This window comes from Crocuta crocuta, unplaced genomic scaffold (genome assembly GCF_008692635.1).
Source record: "Crocuta crocuta isolate KB4526 unplaced genomic scaffold, BGI_CrCroc_1.0 scaffold15, whole genome shotgun sequence".
NCBI lineage: Eukaryota > Metazoa > Chordata > Mammalia > Carnivora > Hyaenidae > Crocuta > Crocuta crocuta.
In genome coordinates, this window is record NW_027530508.1 from 4280860 (window position 1) to 4290440 (window position 9581).

A 9581-nucleotide genomic window follows, 5' to 3' on the forward strand; every position below is an offset into this window, starting at 1 on the left:
GAAATCGCTCACTATCTTATGTCAAAATGGAAGCATAGAAATGATCATATGGCTGTCTTTTAGCACTTTTTTTTTTTTTGCTATCTTTCAAACTGGTAAGAGTTGGAAGGCAATTATCTATAGCTTCTACAAATTAAAATGAATTACAATGTATAGTTAAAGTATAGCTAACCAGTTTGAAGTAGTAAAATATACATTTAGTAATGTATCTGTATTCTTTAGTTACAAATAGTGGCATAAGCATTGTCATCCTGGGAAAGCTCCCTCCCAGAAAAAACATATATATTTTTTAAAGCTTATTTCTTTATTATGAGAGAGAGAGAGAGAGAGAGAGAGAAAGTGCACATGTGAGTGGAGGGAGGGGCAGAGAGGAGAAAGAATTCCAAGTAGCCTTTGAATGCTGTCAGTGCAAGGCGGCTCAAGCCCATGAACCGTGAGATCATGACCTGAGCTAAATCAAGTCAGATATTTAATTGACTGAGCCACCCAGGTGCCCCCTCAAAGCATATGTTAAGTAATATGCAACTAATGACTTGCATAGACACAGAACATCCCCCAAAGTTTGCACAAAGCCTATCTTTATTTTAAAAAGCGAAAAAGTGTACAGTGAGTACTGGGCATTACCCAAGTTGGAAACATTGGGGCTTCAAAGGACACCATGGTGAAAATGTAAAGGTAATCCATGGAATGGGAGAAAATTTGCAAATCATGTATCTGATAAGGGACTTGTGTCTAGAATATATAAAAAGCAGTTACATCTCAATAACAAAGAGACAACCCAATTAAAAAACATACAGAGAATGGCCCCCATCTTTATGGGCATTAGGGCAGCTGGTAGTGCTGGGAAGTGGATACATTGCTGTCACTGTTAGTGATCACAGGTCTGTGGACCGGGACCTTAAAGATAGTCGCAATAGGTGAAAATGATGAAAATGGAAAAAAAAAAAAAGGCTGCTCTGTAGGCCAAAATCTGTCCTCAAATTGAGTATGATTTGGGTGACTTCACTTTTCCATGTGATAAAATCTTAAAGGCACAGATCAAACTGAATAATGGTTGGTTACTTTTAAAGATAAAGATAAAATTCATCTAACCATCTAACCATATAGAAGCATTGAGCAAATCAAAGGCAGGGACTCATGGAAATAAGTGAAGCTAAGGCTAAATTCAGAAGATCTCCAAGTGAACTTCATCTTGAAGTGATTGATGAGCATAAAAATGATATAAAAAATGTGTTTGTATTAAAAGCTTCCCAACTGATGCAACTCTTGGTGACATAAAAGAATGATCAGAGATAAAGGTCAAATACTAAATATTCGGATGAAAAGAACATTGCACCAAGTATTGAAGGGATCAATATATGCCGTGTTTGATACTATTGAATCTAAGAAGTTTATTGAGATCCTTGGACAGAAGAACAAAGACAGGGACCTGATAATACTTTTCAAGGAAGATTACTTTGGAAGGAGAAGCAGAAGAGGAAGAAGTAAGAGAAAAAGAAGGCAGAGGGAAAGAAGGAGGAGGAAAGGGAGAAGGAAAGTGATGTTGAGGCAGAGGAGAAAGAAAAGGAAAAAGAGGGAGAAAGAAAAGGAAAAAGAAGAAGAAAGAAGGCAAAATGAAGTGGAGACTAAATTATATCCCAAACAAGAGCAAGAAGAAAAACAAATGACAGTTTTAAGCCATACAAAATCTTATGGCAGGACAGAGGATCATATTGAGAACAAACTGTATGAGCGACAAGTGTGTAAACATTTCTGTGTATGATTTTTTTTGTTTATTTTCAAGTTGTGTTGTTTGACTTTGGTTTATATATTATCAAGTTAATGTTACTACACATGTAATAATAATTGAGAAAATTACATGGTCACCATTTGTCCTCATTGTCTTCATATAACCAAGGTTCTATTTATGTACTCGTCTGAGAAAAGTGAGGTTCATAATGTAAGAATGAATATACTATATGCCAAAAATTTGTGGGACACTGCTAAAGCTGTGTATAGAAGGAAATGTGTAGCTTTATAATGCCCATATTTGAAATTTTTAAAATGTTTTATTTATTTCTAAGAGAGAGAGAGAGACAGCGTGACCAGAGGAGGGTCAGAAAGAGAGGGAGACACAGAATCTGAAACAGTATAATGCTTTGAAACAAAGTATTTGAAACAAAGAATGGCTAAAAACAAGAGAGATAAACATCACCTAAAAAAGTTAGAAGAAGAAAAGCATATTAAAACAAAAAAGTAGAAATAAGACATTCTGGGGGCGCCTGGGTGGCTCAGTCGGTTAAGTGTCTGACTTCGGCTCAGGTCATGATCTCATGGTTCGTGGGTTTGAGCCCCGCATCCGGCTCTGTGCTGACAGCTAGCTCAGAGCCTGGAGCCTGCTCTGGATTCTGTGCCTCCCTCTCTCTCTGGCCCTCCTCTGCTCATGCTATCTCTCTCTCTCAGAAATAAATAAAACATTAAAAAAAAGAGAAAGAAATAAGACATTCTATTATACACCTATAAGTGAATTTTATGGCACTGAAAGTTGTTTGAAAAACAAGTGGAAATAAAAACATTAATAAAGATATTGAAGAAATGGAAACTCGATCAAAAATTAACAAATAAAATTTGGTTTTTGTAAAGACTAATCAAATTCATAAGCAAATAGTGAGACTTAACAAGAAAAAAACAATAGACAATGTCAGAAATGAAAAAGGAGACATCACTACATATCCTATAGGCATTAACAAGGAAAGGAAGATATTACAAATTATTTTAGGCTGATACATTTAAAAATTGTAACAAAATGGGAGAAATAATAAAAACAAAAATATGAGTTGACTAAAAACATTACAATTGTCCTTTTAGCTTTTAAACAAACCTAACCTATAACTTAAAAAATTCCTATAAGAAGTTGAATCTCAGTTGAGGAAAAAAGAGAATTAGACCAAATTGATTTTGTGTTTAGCTTTTAAAATCTGAATAGACTTTTTTTTAAAGAACAGTTTTAGATTTATAGAAAAATTACAAAGATAGTACAGAGAGCTTCTGTATATTCTTTAGCCAGTTTCTCCTTACTGCTAACATCTTATACGTGATGCACTACTATGCGTAAGTACATGACTATTAACTAAGCTCTACACTTATTTGAATTTCAATAGTTTTTCCTTAATGTCCTCTTCCTGTTCCAGGAGCCCATCTGGGATATCACATTACCTTTAGTTGTCATGGCTCCTCATCGTCCTCCAGTCTGTAACAATTTCTCAGAAATTTCTTTTTTTGACAAAATTGACATGTTTGAGGAGTATTGGTCAGATATTTTGCAGAATTCCACTCAGTTTGGGTTTCTCTGATGATGTCCTGATTGTTAGGCTGGGGTTATGGATTTTAGGGGAGATGGCCACACAGGTGATATGCCATTCTCATGATGTCATTTCACACGCTCCTACTATCAACAGATGTCCCCATAGAATCTGAAGCATGATTTTATCAGGCTTATCCACTGTAAAATTACTTTTTTTTGCTCCTTTCCATACTCTGCTCCCAGGAGGCAAGTCACTAAGCACATCTCCCACATTGAAGGGAGAGGCGAAGGTCCCCTCCTTGAGGATGGAGTGTCTACATAAAATACTTGGAATTCTTCTGCACAGAAAATCCGACTTTTCTCACTCATGTATTTATTATTTATTCAGGGCAGTATGGACTCCTGGATTTTATTTCTACATTATATTATAATCCAATGCTATGTTATTTAATCACTCAAATCGTCCCAACTTTGGTCATTCAAAATTCTTTCAACCTGACTCCTGTGTCCCATTAACATGCCTCAGCCTTCTGATTTTTGAAACACTTCCTGGCTTTCTGGCATTGCAAGATGCTCTGGGCTTATTGTGCGTATTCCCTGCCCCAGCCCTAGAACAGCAGAGAAGAGGATAATTAAGAGAAGGTATGCCACAAATTTGTGCGGTGGATGTTACACTGGTGAAATGATATAAGAAACAAAACTAGAAAATGAATGTGAAAAGTAGTGGGAAAGGAAATTTTTCATGTTAATCATATCCAGAAGGTATATCTTTTAAGAATTAGGTAGACTATGTACATGAATTATCATTATGTCATCTTGTATATCAAGACAGCAATAAAGTCTCATGCAATACTGCAATTGAAACCAATTCCTAAGCCCTTTACGTTTCCTCCAAACTTCAAAGGACTCCAGTCACCAAAAGGATCCATTACTAGTGGTAACACATAAAATAACAACAAAGGAAAAACTAAAAACTTCTGTCTTGGAGTTATATATTTATTTCTGCCTCTACCTTATATAGTGGCCTCCATAATAGTGGAATTTTATTCATCTTGGTCTTCACAGCTCACTGCTTTTGCATAGGAACTAAATAAATTAGATTACCCCATAGTTTATCTTTGGAAACCTATTCATCAACCAAAGTGCATGTATAGTCTTCTGAAATGTCCTGTTCCTTCCATTTGTTGATTTTGTTCTGTTCATGCAAACTGCCTTCTCACTAACACTCACTGACACTGACACTGACACAAACACTAACACTCCTCACCAACCACTGGTTGAAATCATACACATTTTATAAGGCAACCTTTTAATCTTAAATTCACTTGCGATTTTCCCTGAATACTTGGCTTCACCTTTCTCTCCCCTGAATTCAAAGACAACTGTCTTGAGTTTCTTGTTAGAGTTTTTTTCTGTGCTGGTTATACCCCCTTGCCACGGGAGAGGTTCTGCGTTGTCCTTACCAGTTCATCACTCGGTGTATTGAGTGTTCGATCTCTGCTTAAAGAACAAACAAGTCAGAAAACTGGCAATGAGCTTTATTCGAATCTACCGTAAGGTCATTCTGGGGGGTCAGGGAATCAGAAGGAAGAAGATATGGACCTCTTCCCCTTACTTTATTAGAATAGGTTGAGAAGTAAAGGAACAGAAAATTGTACTTGATTCATGTAGAGTTTGCCTTGGGTCTTGAATAATTTTCTATATTTATATCATAATCTTGAGGGAAAGTCATTGCATATGTCCTTGGCTTTGGACGAGGTGGCTTTGTAATTTTTTTACGTGCTTCTAATTCCACAATATTGAGGCAACAGTATCTCCCATTCTCACATAGCACTTCACGTATTTCACTTATTTTGCATATTTTCCTGCAATATCCTCGTATATATTCACTCCAGCATCTCTTAAGTTGTTCACTTACTGTGCATATAAAGAACAATAGGCCAGGATCAATGAGACTAAAAGGCAACTTCAGTCATGGGGGAGACAGAGGATGTTTGGAGGGATTAGGTGTATGGAAAACCCACAGATTATCTACTCATAATATCCTAGGGAGGGTGCTCCAAGAAGGTAGTCCTCAGTGTTTATGTCTAACTGATCACTCATATTTATTTCCTCCTGGGTTTTGGGCTCCCATCCAACATCCGACGGACTCCACCAAAAGCATCAGCTCTTGTTGGGAAAATAAAGGAACTGCATCTTTGATTTTGGGGTATAGAACTATTACTCCATCTGGGGACCTCAGCACATGCCACCATTTGGGTGCTGCAAGGCACTACTTCTTCACCACTGCCCCACCTCTAAAGCCCAGAGAGTAGCATTTGTTACTGTGTATTTATATCTGAGTTAGACTGTGTTCTTGGGTTCATACTCACTACCATGAACAAGAAAGACTGTCTTGTTGTTCAGCCAGGCATTTTTTTCCCCTCAGTAATATTCCTCCCCTGTTCTCAGCATTGCACATTTGTGCCAACACATGTCTTCCTTTGAGTTCTATGTCATCATAATTATCTTGGACTTGTTTTATCCCTCTTTGAGTCCTCATTCTTTTTCCACCTCTAGAACAAGAGTTTCTCCAATGTTCAGTCCCAGACCTTTGCTCACCTTGATATATATTCTTTTCTTTAGTGATCCTAAATACTTGTAGTGATCTACAGAGTTAGGATGTTCAGATTTTGGCTTCTGGGCTTTTATAATGCCCTGAGATAGACCCCGGAAGATGATGACTGAAAACAAAGATGTTGCCTCCAACCTCAGATTCTGGAATTCTCTTGATTCTTAGGAGTTTGAGGGGCTCAGGACAGACCACTACTAATCCTATAATAAGAGCCAAATATAAGAGATTTGCTTTTGAAAGAGGAAAGAATGAATTTTTAAGTTCTTAGTATGGGCCAAGCCTTAAGCTGGATGTTTTTGTTTGTTTGTTTGTTTTTACAAATATTATTTAATAAACCCTCATGATCCAGGTGTCATTATCTCCACAGATGAGGAAACTGAGGCTCAGAGAGTCTTTACCATTTATCCAAAGTTGACAAGCCAGGAGATATTGAAGGCATATTTCTCACACCTGACTCCAAAGTTTGTGCTTCTTCCACTATCCACACACCGTAGATTAAAATATATATTAGAGTGGAAGAAAATATGGCCAGGTGTCAGAGTGAAAACTGTATCTTAATAAATAAGGACATCCCTAGGTATTGGGCTCATTCCTTTCTATAATGACACCTTCCCAGAGGAAATCATGTCCTCTCTTCAGCTCTGTTGATACTTTTTTTTTTTTTTTTTTTAAAAGAACAGTACCATGGTAGAAGGCATCAGGAAGAGGGAATTTCTGGTGATGTTGGGTAGACTTCAGGCATCCCGAGGAGGGCCTGTCTTCTACCATGAGTTATGAAATTCCCTTGGTTCTTAGAAATACTCCATCCCATTGTTGATTTGAGTTGAGCCCCTGGAAAGCTCGGGATTACCTGTGGACTTCTGGAACAGCAGAATTGCAATGATCAGGAGCAGCTTCATGGCCAGACTTCCCACAAGAGGTGTCAACCAAATCTCTTTGTCCAGTGAGTTGCACACCATGTCGCCTTCCTCAGAGACTTGGATTCTTATGCACCACACTAGAACAGATGGTATGATACAAAGTGTGTCCCCAAACTTCTGAACTGTGGACTTTGTCCCGTGTGGGCAGGCACAGGAAATGTGAGGTTACCCACTTTACCCCCACATGGAATTATTCAGAGACACATCATGTTCTACTCCATCCCATCTGGTGCTTTCTGTAGGCTGTAGACCACTGGTGAGAATAATCTGTGCTTTCTGTACTTTGGCTGTCTGCCCTGTTAGACCAAGGTAGACGTGTGCTCACATCTAAGTATGAATAAAATAATATAAACAACGAGGCGTATTCCATTTATTGCATTCAATTAAGTCTAGCATCTCTGAGTGTTGTGTCTGTCACTTTAGTCTGTCCAAATGGCAGCCCACTTTCATCCCCACATCCTACATAGATTTAATTACTCACAGTCAAGGAGTATACAATGATAGGGGAATAATAGGTTGACTAAAATAAAATTTCATTTAGAAACCACAAAAATGGGGAAGAAAGACAGAGATAACACAGCACATTCCTTGTCCTGATGGACAATAGCAAGGTTTTCTTTCCTTCCAACGTAGAGAATTCTTTGATTTGTATTTTTTCTGTTCTCCTCTCTGGGAAGATTCCCCTCGTCCATTGATATCAGTGGCTCTATCTTGGAGGAGGTTGCGGTGGGGGGAATTCTTCTGGGGGATGTGCTACTTTAACAACACATTTCCTACTAGTGTGCCTTTAGGAAGTTATATGAATTATTTTGTTACCCAGCCTTTGATTTCTCTGGCATTATAACTCTTTTGAAAGATAAGACTTTCCTTTGAATTGCTTTTAGTCATTTTCATAACTAAGATCAATCAGTAAATCATTTTGCACTTGATCTTAGCCAAAAGGACGAGAAGCCATCAGTAAATCATTTTGAATCATGGAAACTCATTTTAGACCCCAACCAGGACACTAATATCTACAGAATAAGCTTTTGGGGATTATACCGTCTCTAAACCATCTCTAAGCTCATCCCTCACTCATACCCTCTCACCCAGACTCTGGCTGTAAGCATTCAATACTATAGCATCTGGACAGTGTAGGGAACTAATTGAGAGTGATCTCCATGAATTTTTAGTAGTATCAACATATGTTTTTGTGTAATGCCACCAGTAACGCTTGTCTATCTAAATTCAGAAATGTACACAACAATAATTGCATCAATGTAGGATTGCGGTGTCCAAGGAATTTAAGGACTAAAAGAAGAACATAGGAATCCTACTTATTGGCTAGAGAGCTATTGAAGTAGATCACGGACTCTCTCTCTGGAGAGAGAAATATAAACAAAGTGGGGCTGATAAATCGATCTTTGAGTTTTGAAGATGAAGAGCTTATTTGTATTAACAAAATGCACTGCCTGTGCAATGGAGAGAACATTCTGTATCTCATCTGCACTGTCTTTTTCACCAATTCCTTGATTAGAAAACTCACATTCTTTTGTCCCACAGATAACATTAAGACTGCATCTTAGAAAAAGTGGTATCTTGGGGCAACTGGGTGGCTCAGTTGGTTAAGGGTCCAGCTTTGGCTCAGGTCATGGTCTCGCAGTTCATGAGTTTGAGCCCCAATCGGGCTCTGGGCAGACAGCTCAGAGCGTGGAGCCTGCTTTGGATTCTGTGTCTCCTTCTCTCTTTGCCCCGCCCCCACTCATGCTCAGTCCCTCTCTCTCTCTCAAGAAAATTAAAAAACAAAACAAAACAAAACAAAACGGGCGCCTGGGTGGCTCAGTTGGTTAAGTGGCCGATTTTGGCTCAGGTCGTGATTTCACTGTTCGTGGGTTCAAGCCTGCCTGTGCTGACAGCTCAGAGTCTGGAACCTGCTTTATTTATTTATTTATTTATTTATTTATTTATTTATTTATTTATTTATTTNCTGCTTTAGATTCTGTGTCTCCCTCTCTCTGCTCCTCCCCCACACATGCTCTGTTTCTCTCTGTCTCAAAAATAAAGAAACATTAAATTAAAAAAAAATAAAAAGGGCAGATGATAAACTCATATATCAGTTGGCAACAATTTTTAAAATAAGAGAAATATTGGAATGGTGGCCAATTCTTTATTTCTAAAATGTTTTCAGTGTTTGTGTCTTAATCTTGTAAATATAAACCATAGAATTAATTGAAAGGAAGGAATGCTGACACACATAAAGCTGGGATCTGACATACGATTTCCAATAGTCTTGAATCTTTTCCCCATGTTCACTCAGAATATTCTTCCCTTTTCCACCTTACAGTCCTATAGAGATTTAGAAACAGCTTTTCCTGTCCTGTTAATCACATCGAAGAATAAAAAAGTGGGAGACCTTCTCTGCAAGGCCAAGAATAGGAAGATTGGAAGAAGTAATATTGTAGAATTGTTACTTTGGAAGATAATACCTGATGCCATACAAAGTAAGGCGAGGCAGGACTGTACTGAGCTGGCCCTGAGTGATAGAATAGAGGGGAGTTTGGAATGTCAGGACCATCCCTGCGTTTGGATTCTCATTATTCTCGCTCAGTTCCAACCGTAGAAACTGGTCGGTTGTGAGAGCTTTGAGGTCTTTTATATTAGAGATGTCCTGAAGAGGTAGTGCAAACCTCAGCACCCCCTTCCAGCAAGAACCCTACCCCCAACTCCCATGGATTTTGGTAATAGGGATTCCATGGGCAGGACCCTGTTCTAGGCTAGCATTTTG

The 9581-nt window shown here is 38.2% G+C and overlaps 1 protein-coding gene across 1 annotated transcript; it reads right to left on the reverse strand.

The window, feature by feature from the left end:
* Positions 1-4946: 4946 nt before the first annotated feature.
* DEFB127 (defensin beta 127) lies at positions 4947-6796 on the reverse strand. The gene is made up of 2 exons (XM_077766903.1): positions 6748-6796; positions 4947-5200 (listed from the first exon to the last, which is right to left on the reverse strand). The coding sequence occupies exons 1-2, from the start codon at positions 6794-6796 to the stop codon at positions 4947-4949; spliced, it is 303 nt and encodes a 100-aa protein (XP_077623029.1).
* Positions 6797-9581: the final 2785 nt, after the last annotated feature.